General features: G+C 43.9%; 1 protein-coding gene across 3 annotated transcripts in view; it reads right to left on the reverse strand.

Moving 5' to 3' along the window:
- Nucleotides 1-631: 631 nt before the first annotated feature.
- NOTUM (notum, palmitoleoyl-protein carboxylesterase) overlaps nucleotides 632-26,631 on the reverse strand; it is a 149,912-nt gene continuing 123,912 nt past the window's right edge. For all 3 annotated transcript variants that reach the window (XM_073588118.1, XM_073588116.1, XM_073588117.1), the window contains exons 10-12: nucleotides 10,199-10,346; nucleotides 10,066-10,113; nucleotides 632-1,457 (exon numbers count right to left, since the gene is read on the reverse strand). In XM_073588118.1, the coding sequence (XP_073444219.1) occupies nucleotides 1,157-1,457; nucleotides 10,066-10,113; nucleotides 10,199-10,346 (497 nt within the window). In that variant the 3' untranslated portion in view covers nucleotides 632-1,156. The remainder of the gene's footprint in view (nucleotides 1,458-10,065; nucleotides 10,114-10,198; nucleotides 10,347-26,631) is intronic.

The raw sequence follows: 26,631 nt of genomic DNA on the forward strand, positions 1-26,631 counted from the left end.
GTAGAAAAAATACATAGCTATATATACCAGTGTAATGTGTATGTACAAAAAAATACTAATTAGGCAGTAAAACTGCTATTTACTATTTTAGGCAGAGAAAATTCTCTCATACACAATAGTATAGCCTGTGGCTCCTTGTAAGGACTTCATGCAGATGTCTGTACAAATCGTTCCAAGCATGGACCACTAATGTACAGATTGGCCGTGGGTCTCCTAACCCAAGCATGACAGCTTCATGTATTTCTCTGACGCACCACGCTTGAGTTGGGGGAGCTGTAACCTGTGTATTGCGGTCCAATCTCGGACTGATTTGTACGGACATCTGAATAAGCAAAGACCAGCTACATAAAAGCAGATCAAACATATACTGAGCACAGACAGATGCTTAGAGGGCACTAGAGAATCTAGATTTCATATAGGAACACAGCAGTTCTCATGTCCCAGGACAGTACTTTGCTCACTATATAAAAAAACATAGTATAAATGAAAACAGTATCGGATCCCTCGCTGGGCCCCTGTGTGAATAAACCAAATACAAATGCAGTGTATCTACACCCTAAGGTAATTCATTGCACTGAATGATTGTAACAATATTTGGCAAACATGCAAAAAAAATTAAAGAACTACTTCGTCATTCAGAATAGAATTATTTATTAATGAGGGAACAATTTCCATGATACAGAACATGCAGGTACTATTTACAACTGTACATAGGCAGCTCTCCTGCCCTCATTCATAAATAGGATTTACAAACTCCAATAAATAACATGGCTCCCCCAGAAATGAGGTTTGTTTGCTTAGCTTTATAAAAAAAAAATAGTATCTTACAAAAATATCTAACAATTATTTTCTATAGGTCTCAGATTAAAGAGTCACTATAGAGAAGGGCACATTGAATGTCCCCACATTACTGTGGAGTCTATGGAGATCAGACATTTCATTTATAGTTGGATTGTGGCTCTGTTCTAAAGCTACACTTACCAAAGCCTCCTAAAGTGGTGATCATCTGACAATAACTGGTGAATTTGCTTTCTTTTACCATTTCATGCCCTCTTAAGTACTTTACTCACTTCATCATGGTCAGGTAAGTTACACCTAAAAACACCCTTCTCATAAATATCAGGCCTCCTGCCTTTCACACGGAGCTTGCCCATAACTAACTACTAAGCACACCCAGCAGTTTACTTGGCTCCATTCCTTGTTGGCTTGCCATCTTTTGAACATCAAAGCCAAGATGCATGAGAAACTGGACCACGCTCATCTCCTGCCCAGTGAAATGGTCTCTGATTGAGGGGCAAGTTGGGTTACACTGTGGCCATGGACAGCTGTCCATTAAGTGGAAGGGACATCCCTTTAAGGGGATCTTGCTGTTTTTATTAGTTTCCTGTAGACTGCGATCCCAGCAATGAAGTGCACGGGGTAGAGTAGTCCCACGTACTTGAACTTCTGTCCAGTGACTATAGAAAAAAAAGTTTATAATGTAAGTGGAAGCAAAATCATATGCATGTAAAGTATAAGTCAATATTACACAATAAGCTTCATGTGCCCAGAATCTTAATACCACTTTAATTGTTGGACAATAAAGATTTCATTTTCTGCCTATGGGTGGATTTATAATACTGCTCTCCATTATTGGCAGCCCTTCGTTTTTTTCATAGACTTTACAATATCCTCAGAAATAAATGGAAATGTAGCAAAGTTAGATTCTCAGGATTTTTTAATTAGTGGTCCAAAGTAATAACAATAAAACAACGTTTTTCAACTTACATGTTGCAATTTCAAAGAAGAAACCAAATAATCAGAATGTGCAGCAATAATGGCAACCCAATCAATAATTGGATGCATACCCTTTGACATTGATGACAGCCTCCAGTCCATACGTTTCTTGGAGCCATCTATAAGCTAGCACTTCTCAGCTGGTATTTTCTCCAACTCTTCCTTTGCAGATTGTTCAAGCTTTTGAACGTTTGCAGGGTTCTTTTTCCCAATGGCAGATTTCAGCTCACCCCAAAGATTTTCAATGGGATTGAGGTCAGGAGTCACTGATGGTCATTTTTTCTTTTTCAACAATTACTGTGTACTTTTGGATGTGTGCTTTGGGTCATTCTCTTGCTGGAGTACTCATTATCTTCGACTCAAACCAAGTTTTATTACACTGGGTAGGACATTTTGCTCTAAAATCTCTTGATAATTCTCTGGTTTCGTGATTCCTGTGATACTGTCAAGGCCTCCAGTACCAGATGCAACAAAGCAATCCAACAGCATGGTGGAAGATCCACCATGCTTAACGGTCGGAAAGATGGTCTTTTCCTTTGCATTGCCAGAAAACTCTATTCTTGTTTCATCTGTCCACAGAACAATTTCCCAGAAGGATTGTGATTTGGCAAAGATCAGTTGTTCTTTTTTTTTGTTGTTTCTTCAGCAATGGTTTCTTCCTTGGCTTTGGGCCATAAAGCTCTGCTTGGTTTAGTGTGCGGCATATGATACTTGTTGAAACCATAACCCCAGACTGATTCAGGTTGGTCTTCAGGTCTTTGGATATTTGATGTGGTGTTTTTTCTACCATTCGCAACCTTCGAAGACATCTCTTGTCAATTTTCCTCTTTCCTCCACATCCAGGGATGTTCTTGACAGTCCCATACATGGCAAACTTCTTAATAACATTACACACTGTTAAAACTGGGATACCAAGGTCTTTGGAGATGGCTTAAAACCCTTTGGAAGTCTTGTTTTTGCTACTAATACGCGTAGCAGTTCTGATGTCCTCAGACAGCTTCTTTTTCTTCACTATTGTGACAAAGGAAAAGGGCCTACCATGTGGCTTTTTAAAACACTGAAGTCATCATTCATTGGCTAATTCATGTCAAATGGGCACCCACAATTAAACACAGGTGATTCTCATTTGTGAATTGCCACAGGCGGGTCAAAATGTGTTTTGATACTAATTTAATGTAAAGGGTGCAATACCAGCAAGCTTTAAGTTTTTCTATTTTTCCCTCCCATTGTATTTTGTTTTAAATTACTGTTTATCATTTGCTCTTTTATATTTAATCTGAATGCTCTACATAAAAGAAACGGTTTGACTTGATTAATTGTTTCAGGAGATATTCCACATTATATGCTTAAACTTCATGGGTGCCAATAAAGATGAGCAGGACTGTAGGAAATGCTTTCCCTATAATAAGCAGGACCAGGAACCAAAGATGTCAGATAGGTCATCTACCCAGCACCATAGAATTAGCCATTGATAAAATACTTATTTCTTAACCACGATGGAAAATAAAAATCTAAAAAGTATTTTTTTTTTCTCATCAGTGTACATGATTTTTACAATACAATATTTTTATATCCCAAGTAATTTTTAACTAAAGGACAGATACAGTGTAAAGTATTTAGAAAGTGTACCATTAGATAGAGTATTCATTTGCACTCTCCAGTTTCATATGTTGCTTATAGTAGACTAGGTACTTGGAACTTCTCATGGTTGGGTGCACATGTAGGATATCACTCCTTAATCCAATCAGTGAGGAATACTTAACACTCTAAAATGATGTGTTTGGAATAGAACATTCTTTAATTTGTAGGCAATCTAAATATAGGTGTAAAATTTTGGTCCAGACCCTCAGACCTTCATCAGAAGGTTGACTTGAGTAGTAGATAGCAGTACCAATGAGAAGTTGGAAATACAGCACCATGTGCAAGGCGCCTGCCATAATGAGAGGAGTCGCCTTAGACACTGTGCTGTCCTTCTGACTTCTTGATACCTCTATCTTCTGTGCAATCTGAAATGTCACATTTATATATGGATTGCTTACATATTAAATCTACTTTTGAAAACATATACATTTGAAGTACTGAGTTTTCTTCACCTTTTATGTGTTTCTGTACATTTCAGGTTGTTGCGCATGAACCATGAGCTTGGAACCCATGTATTCTGGGAATCCAGGCTTAGACCACACTGCAGGAGAACAGTGATTAGGCCGGGATCACACATGCGAGAAACTCGCATGAGTCTCGCATCTTAATACCCGGCACTGCCGCCGGCACTTGGGACCGGAGCGCTCAGCTGCATAGAAATTCATGCAGCCACACACTCCGGTCCCGAGTGCCAGCGGCAGTGCCGGGTATTAAGATGCGAGACTCGTACAAGTTTCTCGCATGTGTGACCCCAGCCTTAAAGGGAATCTGTTAGCAGGATTCCACCCGCAAAACTATTTATATATGCATGTAGCCCAGTATTGCTTTTACATGACCAGTTTGTTAGAATTGAGCGTTAGAATTGATATGCAAATTGCTTTGGTAGGGCTGAACCTTTGTCACTCCAACTCTATTCCTCACCCTGCGCCGTCTCCTCCTCCTTCACTGACAGCCTCTGTGCTGCTTGACATCAAGCATTGGAATCGTAAGTGAGCGCTGCTGACTGCTGGTAGCTAACTAATAATATTTTAGGATTTACTTTATTTATACACACATGCATACAGGCATTTCTATTACACATTTTTCACTAGTTTGGCGATACGCGTGGGGCCTGGCCCCTTTCCAATCACCAATGGACATGCAGGGGTTTGGATATCATTGCGCAACTACGGACTACTAAGTACCTATATTACCATATGTAGTACTACTATCTTTGTCCGCTGTCTTTGGTACATGCAGTTTTGTCTGACCTGCAAAGTTCTATCTTAGTGCTTTATTGTTTTTGCTTTCCATGTGATTGTGGCATTAGCACAAATAGGTATTGATATTTGCCCCAATAATTAAATGGATGCTTTATTTATTTGCTTCTCTTTACATATTGTGTTGGCAGCACTTTGTAACATAATTGTAAACAAGTTGGATTAGTCCTTCCCATTATAGTGGATTGAGGGTATTAATACATTGTAGCAATGTACGTCTAAATACAGGATTTTGTATATTTCACGTGCATTATGGTTGGTTGGGGTAGGCAGTTCTATCATGGGTTGCTTTGTCTGTTTTATAGAGCCGTGGGCTTTTTAAATTAATTTTCTCTTGTTTTTTGATTTGTTGTATGATTAATAAAATATACTTATTATTATTCTGAGGTGATCCCAATGTTAGGGGCTGGCGGAACGCACCAAATAATAGAGATGGTATTTAGGTGCGTTCGCAGCCCTGGGTCCACCGTGCAGAGGTGTTAACTGCTGCTCGGTAATGGCGGACAATAACTGGCAGTATAACTAGTACACACAGGTTAACTTCACCCAGTTAATAGGAAGCGGACCCTGTTGCTTCACAGGACCACGAAACCGCTGAGTGAGCGCTAGTGTTGTGGTCACAGGACCCTGCCCCAAGGACACGGGGTTAGAGTCCCTCTAGACCCACTAGTGTTCGGTGTCTTTTTGGAGAACACGTCTGCATACTGTCGATAGTGTTTGGGGAGCGAGGAAAGATCTGCGGGGACCTCGGTGGAGGCAACCTGGATGCACTCCCTCAGACATCTACCCTCACATGACTTTCTCCAAGCTAGAATTCTCCCCGAGGACCACTCTATATTGGGAGAGTGAAACCGCAACCAGAGAACCCCTAGAAGGACCTGGTCGACACCCTCGGGCATGACGAGGAGGGATATCGTCTCCTGATGGGATGGAGACACCGAGATTATCAGTGGAGCGGTTTGGTAGGTAATCTGTGAGGGCAGAGTCACGCCGTTCAGTACTCTGATGGTGACTGGCTTAGACATCATAACCAGTGGTATTGCGTGCCGTTGAGCAAAGACAGATGATATAAAATTGCCCTCTGCTCCGGAATCCACGCAAACCTCCACCACCAGAGTGGAAGAACCAAACTCAAGTGTCCCCTTAAAGGACAACTTGGAGGAAAACACTGTGGATTCTAGTGAGACGCCTCCTACGGCCACTAGGCGCGAGCATTTTCCCAGCCGCTGTGGGCACCGGTTGGCAAGGTGACCGAACTGCCGGCAACCATGACAGATCAAAGGAGCTCGAGCGGACCGGGGCCTGGATCCCTCACGGGAAGCCCCCTGATGCTCGGACGCCCAATCGGGAGGTTCCAGAGGTTTAGCAAAACTGGGTGTCAACCTAAACCTCTGCCTACACTGGGACTGCTCCAACCTTCGCTCGGTAAAGCGAAGGTCTATACGGGTGGAGACGGTGATAAGCTCCTCCATTGTAGCGGGAATCTCCCTGGTGGCCAGAACGTCCTTCACATGGTCAGCCAAACCTCTACAGAATGCCGGTATGAGGACCTTATCTGGCCACTCTAACTCCGAGGCCAGTGTCTGGAACTGGATGGCAAATTGGCTGACCATGGACGAGCCCTGTGACAATGCTAGCAGTCGGAGCGCGGTCCCAGGAAGACCTGCTTCAGAGTGCCCAAGAATTGCGAGGCACTCTGCACCACATGATCACCCCGCTCCCACAGAGGTGTGGCCCACTGCAAAGCCCTGCCCGACAAGAGGGAAATAATAAATCCCACCTTAGCCCGCACGGAGGGGAATCGTGCTACCAGCAAGCTTCAGCTGTATAGAGCACTGAATCACGAAACCCCTACAAGAAGCACTATCTCCCAAGAACTTCTCGGGCAGCGGGAGGCGGGACAAAGTCGAGGCAGGGATGGCAGTAGTCACACGGGAGACAGCCTCCGTGGCTGCCTGAACAGCGACCGCAGTAACATCCACAGCTGAGGCAGAATGCTCGAGAGCCTCCAACCTGCCCTGCAGCTGCCGGATGTACTGCAGCAGTCGCTTTTCGTCCGCCATTGCTAGCCAGACCCTGGCGCTAGTATAATGTTAGGGGCTGGCGGAACGCACCAAATAATAGAAATGGTATTTAGGTGCGTTCGCATCCCGGAGTCCACCGTGCAGAGGTGTTACCGGCTGCTCAGTAATTGCAGACAATAACTGGCGGTATAACTAGTACACACGGGTTAACTTTGCCTGGTTAATAGGAAGTGGACCCTGTTGCTTCACAGGACCGCGATACCGCTGAGTGAGCACTAGTGTTGTGGTCACAGGACAGAGTCCCTCTAGACCCACTAGCGTTCGGCACCGCTACTGCAGTGCCTGGACATAAACAACTTAAAGATAAAGCACACTATGTGTTGTGAATTCACTTTTTGGCCTACCTCTGGTTACTACTGAAGGTAGTGGGGCTGGTCAAATTGACAGAGGGGTTGGGAATTCTCTTTCTGGGCTCCCTCTGGTGGTTACTGGAGGTAATGGAGCTGATCTGATTAACAGAGGCTTGCCACCTGATAATGAGGATGACGATTGGAGATCTGGGGTTTCAGACTGGGATTTAAGACGGCCGACTCCATCTATCCCTGCTGGTGATTTTCTTCCTGCCTCCTGAGGTCTTAGTTTCCAGCTCAGTCCCTGCATGTTCAGCTAAGTGTTAATTTGCTATTCTGTTTACATTTGATCTGGTTTTGTCTATTTCAGTTTTGTGTGGGTCAGACAGCTCCGGCTGGGGCTGTGCTGAATCACCATCCACATGTTACTGCTTGTGCCAGTTTGTTTTTGTCCCTTATTAGATTGGCCTCTTTTTGCTCTGCTTTCAGAATATACCAGAGTGCTGATATAGTGGGCGAAGTCGTGCAACTTCAGTATTTTTTGCATCAGATGTGTTGGACTTTTTTGCAGGGTTTTTTGCGTGATTGCAGACAGTGTCTTTCCTTTCTTGTCCAGTCAGTTTGGGCCCCATCATTTGCTCAGTCTATTTTACTACATGCGTTTGTTTTTTCATCTTGTCTCACCGACAATATATGTTTGGGAGCTATCTATTCCTTTGGGGTCTGCTCTGAGGCAGTTTAGATTTCGCCTTTCTTGCTATAGGCTTAGTTAGCTCTCCGGCTGTGCACAGGCGTCTAGGATAATCGTAAGCACGCTCCGCTCCACGGCTACTGCTAGTTGTGTGATAGGATCATGGGTCTGCAATCCACTTAGTTACCAACCTCTCTGGTTTTCTGTGGCTTAGCTTGGGCTTGACCCAATCATAACACTAGGTGCAGACAGCGCCGCACTGGCGGACGCCACTAACCAGCCTAACCTTATTGCTGGAAAGCGCAATGTTAACGCACGGTGCCGCATTGGCGGTTGCTGGTTTATGCAGTATAGTAGTGCCTTGTGCTGGATGGCACAGTTAGGCGCTAAGTGTGGTGCAGAGGACTGGATGCACTGTGGCACATAGGCAATGCCACCTGTAGGCGCTGACTTATCTCCAATACCCTATACACATGCACAACCAGAGGGAGGGAGTCTTAATGAGTCAGTCACCAGAACACATACATCCATCTTCACACACACAACTACAAAATACTGTCTATACTAGTGCATGGCCGCACGGCCATGGGGCTCTTTTATAGCAGCGTCCTTCCGGGACCTTCCTGACCTTCCTGATGGTCCAATCCGAGCTGGAGAAGGACCTGAGCATGTGACCTCTGATCTCCAATGAGAGATCGTCCCAAGAGCATGCTCAGTGGACCGAAAGGAGGACTTAGTCCCTGGAGTAGCTCGCTGCTGACCAGCATGCGTTGCTATAGCTGGACCAGAGGTGGCAGCAGCAACCAAACCTAGAGCTGGTCTGAGCAGAGCGCCTGGATCGACGAGTCTACTGAGCAGCCTCCTCTGCGGCCGGAGAGGAATGGGAGACTGCCGAATGCAAGGCTCGGGATCTCTGCTGTGCAGCTACAGAAACCCGATGCCTCACACCCTGTTCTTTTGCATACCTCTTTTTTGTGGTCAAGCAAGAGGAGGCGATGCAGGGACAGAGGCTTCAGATCTGTCTTAGATCTTTAACCTCATTTGCATATCAATTCAAACACTAATTTCTTAGTAACAGATTGGCCATGTAAAGTATTGCTTGACTTGTTTTTGAAAGATCTACAGTGCATATAAATAGTTGGGGGGAGTGTCATGATCTGCTTAGTTTGTGGGATTAGGTAGTTCAGAGGTTAATCTGGACGGCCTCACTCTGGGATTCTGGGAGGCTTTTTATAGCCTCATTGTGGGGGTCATTCCTCGTCGCTTATACTCTGACCCTTGGCCGAGTGTGTGCGACCCTGGTGTGTCTGTGCCTGTGCTTTGTGCCTGTGCTACTTTATGCTTGTTTGGTTTTGATCTGGTTCTGTCCCTGTTACGAGTTCTGCCTGTCCCTCTTGTACTGCACTGCTATCTCCGTGTATGACTTATTGCCTACGTTCTGACTATTCTCTGCTCGCCCTCTGGCACCGTGCCGCCCTCTCCGTGTATGACCCCTGTTTTTTTTACCTAAGTTCACCTCTCCTCTACTCCAGGATCCCTGTAGTGGCATCCTGCACTCATTCCCAGCAGCAGGACGCTAAGCCCCGCCCCCTGTGGTCACATGATCATAGGTCTTTGTGCTTCCTACTACCTTCAGCGTCCCAGGTCCCGTCTGCCTGAGCTTTCCTCACAGTATCTGACCCCGGGCCCTCCCGCAGAGTGGATGAGTCACCCTGTTCAGCCGTGGCAGTTCACAGGCGCTGACAGGATCCTGATAGGGAGGTGGGGATCCTGCTGAAAAATTCCCATTAAAGTGGGCCAAAATATAAACTGGTAGTATTATGAGAGAAGAATATACATGACTAATAATGTCTGTGCAAGGTTTCAGCATTTTATACAGTTGCATTCATATCACACAATTCTGTGTGAGCAAATTCTTCTCAGATAGTTTGCTGCACTGTATCAGTATAGGCAAAATGTATCATCCTGTAGTCCCATAGGATTGTCTAGTATGGATACAACTATATATCAACTTCTCAGCTGTAAGAATAGGGGGTTTTATCTTCTGAATAAAGCAAGAATGATTAATTTCACTGACAGAAGCAGACCTTCAACACTTAAAAACACAAATTATTTTAAAGGTTGTACAAATTCTCATGAACCGAGTTTCAGTTTTACACAAAGTTTGGGTTCTTCACCTAAAATTTTAGACATTTTTGCTACATTGAATTGTTATAGGACGCTCATGGTTTGCCTGCTGGCATGCAGAGCAGTCAGTGCTAAATTTCCAGTTGAAAGATGACATTTTCCCTGAAGACCAAGTAGAAGGAGGTTATGAGACTTACTTCCTTGTGATGACTTCATGAGACAGACAAGCTGGAGCAAAGCTGGCCCTATAAGAAGAAAGGACAGTCAGTGAATGTCGCCGAAGCCATGCAGAGTTGTCACAGCCAAGTCAAGATCATTTTGGATATGTACCCCACATCCTTCAAAGTGTTGCGCAGTTCACGACCCAAATTCTGAATATAGTTCCATTGATTTTCCTGCACTGGCTGACCACTCAAATGGACATTGTCCACCGTCAGTTGAGCCTCATCAAATAACCACTGCACCACAAATACTGGACCTGCAATAAAAACAATACATATATCAATCAAAAGGACATCCTATAGAGAGCAAAGAAAGTGGTAAGTACCCTGTTCTGTTAGTGTTCTTACTACAGAGCCAATTATTTGTGACTGAACCTTTCAATTGTATCTAGCTCCTCCAGAAATGAGACCCCATTTGTCATCATGTTGGAAAATCTCTTTTCCGCAGTACATAGAGATTCTGTATCTGTATGGATGCTTTCTATTATTATTATTGATAATAATTATTATAGCGCCATTTATTCCATTGCATTTTACATGTGAGGAGGTATATATATATATATATATATATATATATAAATGAGTGTATGTGTGTATGTATGTACGCATAAGTGCAAGCCATGCCCACTCCACACACAATAACTAATATATACATATCTATTTATATAATCGCCTTGTAATGTTTTCATTTCCTGTTCTGTCCAGATGTCACCGTATCCCAGAATTCCAAGCGGAGAAAGTTCATCAACCACCATATTGGGACACCCAAGTGATGGGTGTCTCAATATGGAAACTGTTGCTGGTACCAACCTTTTGCGTGGTACCACCAGCGGAACACCATCGCACCACTCACACACACTATACGCCCCATACACACTCATACACTCACACACTCATACTCAGTCACACTCACACACACTCACGCAGCCTCTTGCACTGTACCACCAGCAGAAGCAGGGACTTCCGCGCATGCGCATTGAATCATTCAGCTGATCCCGGCGGCAGATGCACGACGTGTCTACAGGCAGAGGAAGTCGGTGACATTAAAGGGGTTTTCCCATGAACGAAAGTTCATTTTAAAAATTGTCTGTGTCTGACAGTGTACGGAGCATACCACATCTCCTGGGCAGGGGAGGAAGCAAAAGACAATACTGACATTACAGCAGGGGATCACAGAGGATTCATTTTGTGAGGTACAATATTTCACTGACTGTTTTTAAACAATATTTTACCTCACAAAATGTATCCTCTGCGATCTCCTGCTGTAATGTCAGTATTGTCTTTTGCTTCCTCCCCTGCTCAGTAGCTGTGGCATGTTTTGTACATGATCAGACACAGGGGTGAGAAAGACAGAGCACAGTTGGGAGACAGCTCAAACGGGACAGCATATGAGGGGAGAACACAGCACAGGGAAGGAGAGAGACAGCAGGCAAGGGGGATAGCACATGGGGTAGATAGGTCAAAGAAGAGAGCACAGACGGGAGAAGTCAGCACATGGGGAGAGAAAGAGTAGAGAGGTGGGTGAGAACTTGGGGGGAGAGATTCTCAACGCTGCAAAGCCTGCCTTCATCGTGACATTACTGCCCTCCCGATGCGATAGCATCGGGCCTCCATCTAGTATATATAATAAATATCTAATCTAATATATATATTAAATATCTATATCTATATCATAGGCACATCTTCTTGACCACAACAGGATACACAGCCTGTGTTGCCCATAGCAACCAATCACTAAGCATCTTTCATTTCACCAGAGCTGTAAGATGAAATCTGAGTTTTGATTGGTTGCTATGAGCAACAGTTTTTCTTGTAGACAGTTGTGGTAACTGAGGCCTATTATTCTTATCATTTCTATGGTGTTATCATCCTTCTGTAAAGCTGGAAATAACACAATTTATTACCATGCCGACACAGACCACCCTCTGACACAGACTGCAGGGGGATCCCAGAATCAGGAACTTCTCTTGGTCTGGCATGAAGCATCCTCATTAACTTAAAAATTCAAACACAGATTAAAAACAAGAAACACAAAACGGATTTCTCTAACCAAAGTATCATTTTAATCAGCCAATGTTGGCTCTGTCAGGATGATGAGGGATATTATGGGTAGTAGTCCGGTGGCTCTGATGGGATGATGTAGGATATTAGGTGTAGTAGTCCGGTGGCTCTGGCTGATGATGTGGGATATTAGAGGTAGTAGTCCTGTGGCTCTGGCTGACAGGATGATGTGGGATATTAGGGGTAGTAGTCCGGTGGCTCTGATGGGATGATGTAGGATATTAGTGGTAGTAGTCCGGTGGCTCTAGCTGATGGGATGATGTGGGATATTAAGGGTAGTAATCCGGTGGCTCTGACGGGATGATGTGAGATATTAGTGGTAGTTGTCCGGTGGCTCTGATGGGATGATGTGGGATATTAGGGGTATAGGGGTAGTAGTCCGGTGGCTCTGGCTGACGGGATGATGTGGGATAGTAGGGGTTGTAGTCCAGTGGCTCTGGCTGACGGGATGATGTGGGATATTAGGGATAGTAGTCCAGTTGCTCTGGCTGACGGAATGATGTGGGATAATAGGGGTAGTAGTCCGGTGGCTCTGACAGCTGGTGTTGGATATTAGTGGTAGTAGTCCAGTGGCGATGGCTGACGGGATGATGTGGGATATTAGGGGTAGTAGGCCGGTGGCTCTGGCTGACGAGATGATGTGGGATATTAGAGTGAGTGTGGCTATGTGGAGTGGGCGGGGCTATACACTCAGCTCTCTCTCTCTCTCTCTCTCTCTCTCTATATATATATATATATATATATATATCATTATAATTTGTTATAACTAACCACAGTTAGTTACTATGCCTGGGCAACGCCGGACTCTTCAGCTAGTACATAATAAAAACAAGTACAGTAATCTTATAAACTCTTTTTATTGAAAGATTCCACAGGATAAAGTTACAAAGATATAATATCATAGTATATGGTCACAATGATCCAAACAGTCACCCTTTACAATAACATGTAGGTACATTACACTCTCAATAATAGAGTAAACAAATAAAAAAAAGTGAACAAACAATATAGAACATAGCATATTAGGATAATTTCCATTATGAAGCATTGCACACTCAATTGAATTTACAGGTTATCAGATCACGTACCAGTTTGGGTCATAATAAAAGTACACTCTTGCAGTTTACACACATCATCACCTTCCATATGTTGACAGGGACAACATCAGTGTTCATATCGTGAGATAGATGAAGTCATGGCATTAGGGGATAGATGCGTTAAGGGTGAATCACACCCTCTCTCCCATATCTTATGGAATTTTTGAGGGCATCTTCTATTTCTATATAGTATATTCTCATATGGTATTATATCATTCACTAATTTTTTCCACTGATTAATAGTAGGAGGCTTCCCCCCATCCACCTTAGTGCTATTGCTTTCCTAACAATAAATAGAACCTCCCTGAGAAATATTTTATTATAGTGCAACCACAATTCTTCATCCACAATACCCAAGATATGTACATACAGTAACTCTGAACTACATTGGTATCCCAATTATCCGTTCTAATGTAGTTATCACTTCAGTACCTTTTTATTATCCCACAACTCCAAACAAGATGCCAGAAGTGCGCTTCCAATTTCCCCCACCTATGACATTCATCAGTTACCAGTCTGCCAAATCTATACAGTCTACTCGGGGTCAGGTAGGATTAATGCAGGATATATAGTTGAATTAACTTATTATTTGCGGCTGACGACACCATCGTATGTACCTCTAGGGCATCATTCCACTGATCATCAGTGATAGAAGGGATTAGTTGCCGCCATTTACTCTCAACAGCAAGTCGAGTAGAAGCAATCCTGGAGTTAAGTGGAAAGGTATATAGAGAGAATATTATAGTCCATGAGCCAAGAGCCAATTTTGACGATATTGGTACCACCCGGAGTGACTAATTCTCTTTGGTGTTTTTAGGTAGATGCATGTCTGTAGTTTATGTTTTGATATGATAGCCCTTGCACATCAGTAGCTTAACCCCTTCAGGCCTATTTGTACCCAAATGCTTAGGCCATTTTTTGTAAATCTGACCTGTCACTTCATGCGGTAATAACTTTGGGACGCTATCACCTACCCACGCCATTCTGAGACTGTTTTCTCGTGACATATTGTACTTCATGGTAGTGCTAATTGTGAGTCAATAGATTTTACCTTTCTGCATAAAAAATTACAAAATACACGAAAATTTGGGAAAAATTCGTTATTTTTGAACTTTGAAATTCTCTACTTTTTACAAAAATGCTGATACCCCCCATAACAGTTATTAGTTTACATTCTCCACATGTCTACTTCACATTGGCATCATTTTGGAAATGAAATTTTATATTTTTCGGATGTGATAAGGCTCATAGTTTTATACGCAATTTTTAAAGTTTACGACTAAATTTCCAAAACCCATTTTTCCAAGGACCAAGTCAGTTCGGACGTCACTTTATGGGTCTTGTATAACAGAACCCACCCATACATTACCCCATTTTGCAAACTACACCCCTCAAGGTGTCCAAAACGGATTTTCAAAACTTTGTTAACCCCTTAGGTGTTGCACAGGAATTCAAGCAAAATGACAGTGAAATATCAAAATTTCAATTTTTTGGCAGATATTCCAATGTAATCCAATTTTACCTGCAACCCAGCAAGGGTTAACAGCAAACCCAAACCCAAAATTGGTTACCCCAATTCCGCAGTTTATAGAAACACCCCACATGTACATGTAAACTAAATTATGGGTGCGCAAGAGGGCTCAGCACAGAAGGAGAGCTAGGCGGTTTTTGGGATAATAGATTACACTGGAAGAAATCCAGTGGGCCATGTCGTATTGGAGAGACCCTGAGGTACCCCCAGAGTGGAAACCCCCAAAAGGTTACCGCATTTTGGAAACTACACCCCCTAATGAATGTTTTAGGGGGTATAGTAACCACTTTGACCCAACAAGCGCTCCATTGGAGTTTCATGCACTTGGTTGAGGAAATTGAAAAGTACGTTTTTTACGCTTTAGGCCCACATTTTTGATTTTGAAAAGGGGGACCAGGAAAAAGTACACCCCACTTTTTATTCCCCATTGTCTCCCGAACACGGCAATACCACAAGTGTTGTCTAAAACCACAGTATTGGCGCACGGCAGGCTTCCTAAGCGAAGCTGCGGCAAAATTCACTGTAAGAAATCTATGGGGCCATGTCACATTTGGAGACACCCTGAGGTCCCGCACAGTGGAAACCCCAAAAAAGTGACCCCATTTTTGAAACTACACCCCCTAAGGAATGTTTTAGGAGGTACAGTAACCACTTTGCATCGGGAACCGGCTCCCGACCCGCGGCGATCGCCCGGTATATGATCTGGGTACGATTCGCCGTACCGCTACGGCGGCCAGCGCAAAGGGGTTAATGGTATTTTTCACCTTTTGAATAGATCCTACCTATATTTCCAAAAAATAATGATTAAAGGTCGATTTAGGGGATATGCCAAAATGTCAATACAATGCATGTAGTATTTGTAACAAAATTTAATCCAAGTTATGTAAATACACACTGAACATGTCATGGGCTTGTCCATACTAATGTGTGTGTGTGTGTGTGTGTGTGTGTGTATATATACACTCACTGGCCACTTTATTAGGTACACCATGCTAGTAAGGGGTTGGACCCCCTTTTGCCTTCAGAACTGCCTCAATTCTTCGTGGCAGAGATTCAACAAAGTGCTGGAAGCATTCCTCAGAGATTTTGGACCATATTGACATGATGGCATCACACAGTTGGCGCAGATTTGTCGGCTGCACATCCCTGATGCGAATCTCCCGTTCCACCACATCCCAAAGATGCTCTATTGGATTGAGATCTGGTGACTGAGGAGGCCATTTGAGTACAGTAAACTCATTGTCATGTTCAAGAAACCAATCTGAGATGATTCGAGCTTTATGACATGGCGCATTATCCTGCTGAAAGTAGCCATCAGATGTTGGGTACATTGTGGTCATAAAGGGATGGACATGGTCAGCAACAATACTCAGGTAGGCTGTGGCGTTGCAACGATGCTCAATTGGTACCAAGGGGCCCAAAGAGTGCCCAGAAAAAATTCCCCACACCATGACACCACCACCACCAGCCTGAACCGTTGATACAAGGCAGGATGGATCCATGCTTTCATGTTGTTTACGCCAAATTCTGACCCTACCATCCGAATGTCGCAGCAGAAATCGAGACTCATCAGACCAGGCAACGTTTTTCCAATCTTCTACTGTCCAATTTCGATGAGCTTGTGCAAATTGTAGCCTCAGTTTCCTGTTCTTAGCTGAGAGGAGTGGTACCCAGTGTGGTCTTCTGCTGCTGTAGCCCATCTGCCTCAAAGTTCGACGCACTGTGCGTTCAGAGATGCTCTTCTGCCTACCTTGGTTGTAACGGGTGGCAATTTGAGTCACTGTTGCCTTTCTATCAGCTCGAACCAGTCTGCCCATTTTCCTCTGACCTCTGGCATCAACATGGCATTTCCGGCCACAGAACTGCCGCTCACTGGATTTTTTTTCTTTTTCGGACCATTCTCTGTAAACCCTAGAGATGGTTGTGCGTGAAAATCCCAGTAGATCAGCAGTTTCTGAAATTCTCAGACCAGCCCTTCTGGCACCAACAATCATGCCACGTTCAAAGGCACTCAAATCACCTTTCTTCCCCATACTGATGCTCGGTTTGAACTGCAGGAGATTGTCTTGACCATGTCTACATGCCTAAATGCACTGAGTTGCCGCCATGTGATTGGCTGATTAGAAATTAAGTCTTAACACACAGTTGGACAGGTGTACCTAATAAAGTGGCCAGTGAGTGTATATATATATATATATATAGTGTGTGTATGTATAATTATATAACGTTACTCCATAATATCTTCAACATCAGACTCTGAATCTGACTGTTGTTCTACTGGCTCGTCTTCAATACCCTTGTTCTGGCATGTCTGTAACCTGCACATGTCCGTGCACTTCAGGCCATTGCTGAGGCAAGTACACTGAGGAAGTTCGCATGACCGCACACACTTGCAGGACAGTAGCTGGATAATAGCTTCTGGTGCTGGTGCCCCTCGCATCCACTTGACAACAAGCTTTCCGTCATTATCTATCATCCAACCGCAGTCTGTTGGGTTTGCAACAAATGGCTGGCTCTGCAGACTTCTCCTCCAGATCGCAGCCTGGTAGTTTGCACGCAGTGCATGCATGAAAAGGCAGTCTTGGCAAGGAGGGAGTTGACTTGACTCTACCACTCCACGTCTGGCACAGAACAGCTGATACCGGAGCCTGTTTACCTCAGTTGTTTGGGTAGTTGGCAGGTACACGTGGCAGGTGATTTCCTGTAACTTCTCAAAGAGTTCGGGAGACACTTCCCATGAACGACCAACTTCCTGAAAGGCATCCTGGTATGTCTTGTTCATCTTCAACTGCTTGAGTGTCGTCATCTTCCCACGGCCAGCGAATGCACTGACTGTGTCACAGCCTGTAAATGCATGCATACCAATCAATGAATCACACACGCTGCCTCACAATGTTCTGCTCAGAGTGGTGATATCCAGGAATCTTGTCCGGTTCTGTGTACCGCATTTCTGGAACAGGTGGGATGGGATTTTGTGGCACATGCCCAGACACAGGACCATGACATCAGTATCCTCTGAAGTGATGATGACAGACTTGTAACCAGATTTTGCTGCATGAAGAGCATGGAGAAGGAGGCGTGTGTCTGCTTCTTCTTGACTTGACTTAAGGTCAGCAGCCTCTTCCCACTGTTCTTTGGTGATCGTAAAGCAGAGCTGCTCACATGTGACATACATCTCCTTCTCCTCAAGCCTCTCCCTGTGGTGTTTCGCCTTCCATTCTTCTACCAGAAACTTTATGAGACTTGCCTTGTTGGAGGAATTACTTAGTAGCTTTCTCCACTGCTGGATGTTGTGCCCATGTTGTATGTTCTTGAAATGGATCCCTGTGCCTTCATATCTGTTGACTCTTTCTGTATCTTTGATGGATGTCTCCTTGTAGGCGTCAAAGACAATATCAATGCGCTTGCTCTTAGCACCCTCATGGATAGCGCGACTCATTGCTGTGCCTGCTAGCTGGGCAAATGTTGCATCGTTTCCCTTCAGTTTCTGAACCAGGCTCATCCCATCAATGATGGTTGCAGAGGGCTCAGGGATCACCTCTGCAGGAGGAGCATTCCTCTCCAACTCCCTTGCTAGGGCAGCCTTGTTGGTCTTGCGGATAGACCCATCACCGTTGGCAAGTGCCCATGGCAATGGCCCCAGGGGATGAGTCAAGACATCACTCATTTGTAGCTTTCTGTTCTCAGCTACAATTATCATCTGGCCAAATAGGTTCCTGTCAGCCTTCAAAATTACCTCCTTGCCAAGGCCTTGTCTGTGTGTCTTCATTCTGATGTTAGAGAACGTTTTAAGATTGTTCTTCGTCATCTTGTCATGAAACAGTGTAGTTGGCGTATCGGTACCCAAACGCTCATCCTTGAATGTGTGATATGCATCCTCTCCTATACTGTATGCCCCTAGAAGGTCTTTGGATACATCTGGTGGTGCTGCAGTCGCTGTTGATAAACTGATAAGTTCACCATTATGCTCTTTGTTGAAGGGGTTCAACCAACCAGTCTCCAACAGTTCAACAAAAGATCGGACATCGGCTTCATCTCTTCTAATCATATCTGGAAGGAAGTTTTTCCATGGAAGCCTCATAAACAGGGAGGAAATGGTTGAGGAGGTAAAAGTGGCTGGGACCCTAGGAGGTAGCGACCATGCTATTTTAGAATTTTGGATAACTAGAGGCGGAAGACCTGTGAAGACTCAGACGTCAAGGTTAGATTTCAGAAAGGCAGATTTTAAGGGATTCAGAAAGAGAATTGGAGGGATCCAATGGCTGGATATCCTTAAAGACAAAAATGTCCAGGAAGGATGGGAAATCTTGAAAAATGAAATTCTCAAAGCACAGTTGTTAACAATTCCGAAAAGAGGGAAGAATAGGAAGCATTTAAGGAAACCAGGATGGATGAACACAGAACTTAAGCACATGCTAAAAAGGAAGAAAAAAATGTTTATAAAATGGAAAGAGGGAGGCATATCTAAAGAAGAATATAATGCTGTCTGCAGAACCTGCAGGGCACAAATCAGATTATCTAAAGCTGAAAATGAATTGAGGCTTGCAAGAGATGTCAAAAGCAATAATAAAGGATTTTGGGGATATGTCAATAGTAAAAGAAAAGTCAAAGATGCTATAGGATTTTTACAGGATGAAAATGATGAAATGGTAAGACAGGATGTTGAGAAGGCTGAACTTTTAAATTCCTATTTTGCATCTGTTTTCTCTCAGAAAGGAAATGTAACATCAACTGTTATTCACTGTCCTATTAAGGGAATAGAAGAATCCAGGATATCTATAAACAGAAAGATAGTGAGGAAACACTTAGCTAACCTAAATGAATTCAAGTCTCCAGGTCCAGATGAATTACACCCCAGAGTACTGAAAGAGATAGCAGAAGAAATTTTTGAACCCCTCTCCATAATCTTTGAAAATTCTTGGAGAACAGGAGAAGTGCCAGAAGACTGGAGAAGAGCAAATGTTGTTCCTATCTTCAAAAAGGGGAAGAAGGTGGACCCAGGCAACTATAGGCCGGTGAGTCTGACTTCTATACCAGGAAAGATCTTTGAACAAATTATTAAACAACATGTATGTCAATACCTGGATAAGAATGAAGTGATTAAACAGAGTCAGCATGGGTTTGTAACTAATAAGTCATGTCAGACTAACTTAATTTCCTTCTATGACGGTATCACTGATTGGGTGGATCAAGGAAATGCTGTAGATATAGTCTATCTTGACTTCAGCAAAGCATTTGACAAAGTCTCTCATACAATCCTTATTGAAAAAATGACTAAGTATGGAATGGACAAGGCAACTGTTAGGTGGATTCATAACTGGCTTAGTGATCTGACCCAAAGAGTGGTCCTAAATGGCTGCACATCCAGTTGGAAGAATGTCTCAAGTGGGGTACCACAGGGCTCTGTTCTGGGCCCTGTATTGTTCAACATCTTTATCAACGATTTAGATGAAGGAATTGAGGGTAAACTGATTAAATTTGCTGATGACACAAAGCTAGGAGGGATAGCTAATACTAGAGAAGAGAGAGAGAGGATTCAAAAAGATTTAAATAAACTGGAGAAGTGGGCAGCAACTAACAGAATGGTTTTTAACAGGGAGAAATGCAAAGTACTACATCTGGGCAATAAAAATGAAAAAAGCATATATAGAATGGGAGGAATAGGGCTAAGTGACAGCACATGTGAAAAAGACTTGGGTATACTAATAGATCACAGACTGAATATGAGTCAACAGTGTAATGCAGCAGCAAAAAAGGCAAATGCAATTCTAGGATGTATTAACAGAAGCATAAAGTCTAGATCACGTGAAGTCATTATTTCCCTCTACTCCTCTTTGGTCAGACCTCATCTGGAATATTGTGTCCAGTTTTGGGCACCACATTTTAAAAAAGACATCAACAAACTGGAGCAAGTTCAGAAAAGAGCGACCAGAATGGTGACCGGTCTGCAAACCCTGTCTTATGAGGAAAGGTTGCAGGATTTGGGAATGTTTAGTTTGCAAAAGAGAAGACTGAGAGGAGACTTAATAGCTGTCTACAAATATCTAAAGGGCTGTCATATTGTAGAAGGATCAACTTTATTCTCATTTGCATAAGGAAAGACTAGAAGCAATGGGATGAAACTGAATGGGAGGAGACACAGATTAGATATTAGAAAAAACTTTTTGACAGTTAGAGTGATCAATGAGTGGAACAGGCTGCCACGAGAAGTGGTGAGTTCTCCTTCAATGGAAGTCTTCAAACAGAGGCTGGACAGACATCTGACTGGGATGATTTAGCGAATCCTGCTTTGAGCAGGGGGTTGGACCAGATGGCCCAGGAGGTCCCTTCCAACTGTACGATTCTATGATTCTATGATTAATCCTGGACACCTGTAGGTCTGAATGACTGAAGTCAGTATATTGTTGGCCTACTAGGGCCCTCAGCTGCCTCAAGTACATGCTGCGGTACTCCAATGTCAGGTAGAATCTGGCGACAGCTCCAACTTTGAGGCTGAAGCCTTTTGTGCCCCCTGGTGTCTGGGTGTCTTTGTTGATTGTTTCTTCGATGGTCTGGTCCACAGGAATCCGTCCAAAAGGATTCTTGCTACCGATCTGGACCGAAAAGCCACCTTTCATGAAGTATTCATGGACCTCTGGGTGGTCTATGGGCAGCCGAGACATCGTAGCATAGTAATAGGTTAGGTATCGGGCATAGTTGACCTTGTCATAGGCAAAACACCACGGTATCATCTGTCGGATTGCTCCTAGGTGAAGCATCCAGTTGCCTTCTCTTGAAGCTCGAACCAGGGCCAGCATGGTCTCGACCATGTCCAAGTATGACATCCAGAATACTGAGAGTTGTTCATTTCTGAAGGTCTCAAGATAAACTTGAAAGAGCTTCAGGGTAAGTGTGCAAGATTCATTATCCAAGAACTTTTCGAAGGATCCCTGCGACACACTGATGCGAAAGTTTGTGATGTTCTTCAGTGTTTCATCCAGATGGTGAAGGTCCCTTGCGTGGTTTTCTTCTAGCCATGGAAGGAAGTTTTTCCATGGAAGCCTCATAAGTGCTTCATAGACCAGCTTGTGTAGTCTCACTGCTCTGTTGTACCTCCGGCCGTCCATCACTCCAGACACTGATCCTTCAGCGATGACACCGGATTCAACACACAGATCTCTAAGACCTGCATCCTGAAATCTCTTACCTATGATGGAGAGGAGATTACAGATTGTGTGGAAGACACCCATTCTAATTATAATGTTCTTGAACTTCTCCTGTTTCCAGATAACCTCAGCAGCTTTGGCATAGAGTGCTTGATCAAACACGCACACAATTCTGTTAAGCTTCAGGGTCTGCATGATGGCATGTGTTTGCTCCAAGACTTCATTCACAGTGGACATGGCTGTTGCAGGAGCATTGATAGTGGGCAGGTAGCTTACAGTGTCCTGGGCCACTACAATGTCGCAACGGATTTGGATGTTAAACCCAGTCCAACTGCTAATGGTCTGATCCTCATGGTCTGACATTCTAGCCAGAAGCCAGATATGGTTCTTGGTTTTTGAATCCTGGACCTCCTCGGTAGTGTTAACATTCGCAGTCTCAATCCTGGGTGGCCCTCCCCGCTGCCCAACATTGTATATTGGTAGCATTAATTATGTCGGAATTATACTTCTTTTCTTCGACTTGGTTACATCTGGCAGGACTTTTGTCACAGAGCATGCAACATTGGACTGAACAGTGATGCCATTGACTCTATGAGATGTACCTGCTCCACTTAGTGTCTCCTCAAGTCTGTCAATGTTATCCCAGGCCAAGGTTGTGAACACACCAGGGTAGATCTTTGCTGGCATTGGGATGTCATCCGTTGAACATTCCAACTTCTGGATACAAAGGGCTGTATCGATCTCCTCAGCCGTTGAATATGACACACAGTGGCCAAGACGAATCAGAGTTCGAACCAGTTCTGTATTGCCGGTCAAAGACTTAATTGCAAAGGACAGCAGCACGTGCTTGGGTGGCTTTGTCTTTCCATTGGTAACAGCAAAAACCAAGTCACTGCCGAAGGATGTGGCAAGACGTTGAGCTCTTTCAGAGGGAGTTTGGCACTCACAATCTCCTGTAAGCAGGGTTTGCAGGAATTGAGTGACTAATGCAGGAACAACATTCTGATCTGTATCGGGAGGCCATGGCTGGCTCACATCTTGCTTGTTGATCTCATTCCTCAGCTGCATTGCTGCTTTGGTTATGACATCTCCAGAGTTAGCGGCTCTTGCTTCTTGCAGATCTTTTGTCATGCTGTGTGCTTGCTGGGCAAGGTCGTCCATTGATAGGCTATATGGATAGACTAGAAGCTTACCTTTCTCATCGAAGAGAAAGCGGAGTGATTCACCAAACTCTGTTTCAAGTTTTCGGCGAACATGTTTCTTTGTCGATGGTTTCAGTTTGATGATACCACGGGACATCATGCATCTCTGAAGCCTAGATGTGAGGTTTATCATAGGCAGTACTTCTGGGTTTGGGAACAATTCAGTCCTTATATACAAGAAGAGTTCCTCAAGGGCTTCTCTCTCTGCCTCTCCGTAGCGTACTTCCTTGCTTTCTTCCTGATTTTCTGCTGCACCAGACCTACAGGCCACTTAGGAATCATCTTTTGTGAATAGTTTGTAGCACGACTTGTGGTAGTGCCCCTCTGAAGCAACAAGGTCTCTGCTAAGTAAACCAAGGATTCTCTGTGTGCCTTTCCTTATCGCTGCTCTGCGGATCGTCTCATCTGCACGTAGCTCAACACACTGGACGATTGGCTCCCTTGTTTTTTCTCCTTTGAGATACTTGCTTGACTTCTCGCAGAACATACATACTTTGGCATACACCCTGCTATCACTGGGGGTACCCCTCGGTAGCCTCCTCCTGGGGATTTCACTTGCTGTTTCGACATTGACACCCTTGGCAAGGATAGAATCCAGTGACTTCTTCATTGTAAAGAGACTACGACATTTACGGTGATATTGTATGTGTGGTATTTCTCGTTCTTCAAGGCCCTTAGCTGCTTCCAAGACGGATTCATGCTGTCTGATCTCTGCAGCCCTAAGTCCAAATCCAAATCCTGTAGGGACGCCAGATCATCACTGTCATCATTAGAGCAGTGTATGATACAGTCGATCCGTGATTTCTTCCTCGCTGGTACTTCCAAAATGCCATTAGATATGTCAGTAAACACCTGCAAACACAAAGAAAAACATTAAAACCCTTGGCACCGAGCGCCGTACGAGTACTGCTCTCTCATCCTGGACCAAAGGACAAGAGCAGTACTAGTACGGCACAACCCCTTTAGCGTCCCCGCCGCTAATCGCGCGGGGATCGGGGGTAGATGGCCGCACTTACCGGCAGCAGGGCTTGTCCCCTCGCCGTGTGTGGCCATCGCGCCGACCCCCTGCAGCTAGAATAACTGTGATTCGCTGGGCTATATAGCCCAGCGAATCGCAGCATGCCTTGTAAAACATGGCGTGATTCGCTGCAGGGGTTCGTGCCTGTGGAGCGATTGGTGCATTTACCAGTCACTCCACAGGCCAGGGGGAGGATGTCAGTGTCTGATCTCCTCCCCCTGTGCTGCGATTGGCTAGAACATCGTTCTAGCCATAGCAGCGATGTAGCAGGGCCGACACAGTGTCGCCTCTGCCTGTATGAGATCCTGTCAGCACAGGGTCTCATACAGGGACGATCGCTGCACTGTGCAGGCTGGCCGGACCTGCCTGCACTCGCTGGAACTTGTGGTACCACAAGTCCCAGCAAGTCTGGGCAGGCAGGCAAAAAGTGTAAAAGAAAGTTAAAAAAAACAAAAACACTACACTACACATCCCCCCCCTCCCCCTCCCATATGCGCCAATACTGTGGTTTTAGACAACACTTGTGGTATTGCCGTGTTCGGGAGACAATGGGGAATAAAAAGTGGGGTGTACTTTTTCCTGGTCCCCCTTTTCAAAATCAAAAATGTGGGCCTAAAGCGACATTTTTCGGTAAAAAACGTATTTTTCAATTTCCTCAACCAAGTGCATGAAACTCCAATGGAGCGCTTGTTGGGTCAAAGTGGTTACTATACCCCCTAAAACATTCCTTAGGGGGTGTAGTTTCCAAAATGCGGTAACCTTTTGGGGGTTTCCACTCTGGGGGTACCTCAGGGTCTCTCCAATACGACATGGCCCACTGGATTTCTTCCAGTGTAATCTATTATCCCAAAAACCGCCTAGCTCTCCTTCTGTGCTGAGCCCTCTTGCGCGCCCATAATTTAGTTTACATGTACATGTGGGGTGTTTCTATAAACTGCGGAATTGGGGTAACCAATTTTGGGTTTGGGTTTGCTGTTAACCCTTGCTGGGTTGCAGGTAAAATTGGATTACAATGGAATATCTGCCAAAAAATTGAAATTTTGATATTTCACTGTCATTTTGCTTGAATTCCTGTGCAACACCTAAGGGGTTAACAAAGTTTTGAAAATCCGTTTTGGACACCTTGAGGGGTGTAGTTTGCAAAATGGGGTAATGTATGGGTGGGTTCTGTTATACAAGACCCATAAAGTGACGTCCGAACTGACTTGGTCCTTGGAAAAATGGGTTTTGGAAATTTAGTCGTAAACTTTAAAAATTGCGTATAAAACTATGAGCATTATCACATCCGAAAAATATAAAATTTCATTTCCAAAATGATGCCAATGTGAAGTAGACATGTGGAGAATGTAAACTAATAACTGTTATGGTGGGTATCAGCATTTTTGTAAAAAGTAGAGAATTTCAAAGTTTAAAAATAGCGAATTTTTCCCAAATTTTCGTGTATTTTGTAATTTTTTATGCAGAAAGGTAAAATCTATTGACTCACAATTAGCATTACCATGAAGTACAATATGTCATGAGAAAACAATCTCAGAATGGCGTGGGTAGGTGATAGCGTCCCAAAGTTATTACCGCATGAAGTGACAGGTCAGATTTACAAAAAATGGCCTAGGCATTTGGGTACAAATAGGCCTGAAGGGGTTAAGCTACTGATGTGCAAGGGCTATCATATCAAAACATAAACTACAGACATGCATCTACCTAAAAACACCAAAGAGAATTAGTCACTCCGGGTAGTACCGATATCTGGCCCGGCTCATGTAAGCCCGTGGGTCCTTGAGTTGTTAGCACTACTATCAATGGATAGCTGGATATTCGCATCCTAGGACATGGAAACTGGTGAGTTATGTCTCATTTGCAAATATCTATAAAAATCCCTATGAAGGATCCCAAATTTTATATGAATTTGTTCAAATGATAATAAAATTTCATTTTCAAAAATCTGATTAAGTGTTGTTATTTCATATTGCTTCAGAAAATTGGGTCCTGTAAGTTTTTGAGGTGTGGAAACATAACGGAGTCTCTCCCATTTGGTCAGTAAATTTCATGATACGCTTACTTTCTCACCATACCTGTATCGCCAAACTATGTGCAAACAATAATCCTTTTGGCAATCTATATGATCCTTCTAATATTGCCCATGGTGTATTCCCATCTAAGAAGTGTATAAGATGAGCTTCTGCATTAGCAAGTCTGCCCCCACCTATATACTGCTTCAAGTAACGTATCTGACTGGCCAGATAATACAAAAGTAGGTCAGGTACCATGTTCTGCCTTCTTCCACGTATGACGCTGTGTGGATTCCAGCATACGGCTAAACCCTTCATCCACTCCCAGTAAGAAGACTGTATGGGTGCTTAAGTCTATGTTTATTGGGATGATATGGACAACAATAGGAGATGATAACAGATGGTATAATAGAACACAGTAGTAGATGATATCAGAGGTTGTTGAACACAATTGTGGATGAATCATATTGTTGTACAAA

Source organism: Dendrobates tinctorius, unplaced genomic scaffold, assembly GCF_039654945.1.
Source record: "Dendrobates tinctorius isolate UK_male_01 unplaced genomic scaffold, ASM3965494v1 ptg000103l, whole genome shotgun sequence".
In the NCBI taxonomy this organism is placed as follows: domain Eukaryota; kingdom Metazoa; phylum Chordata; class Amphibia; order Anura; family Dendrobatidae; genus Dendrobates; species Dendrobates tinctorius.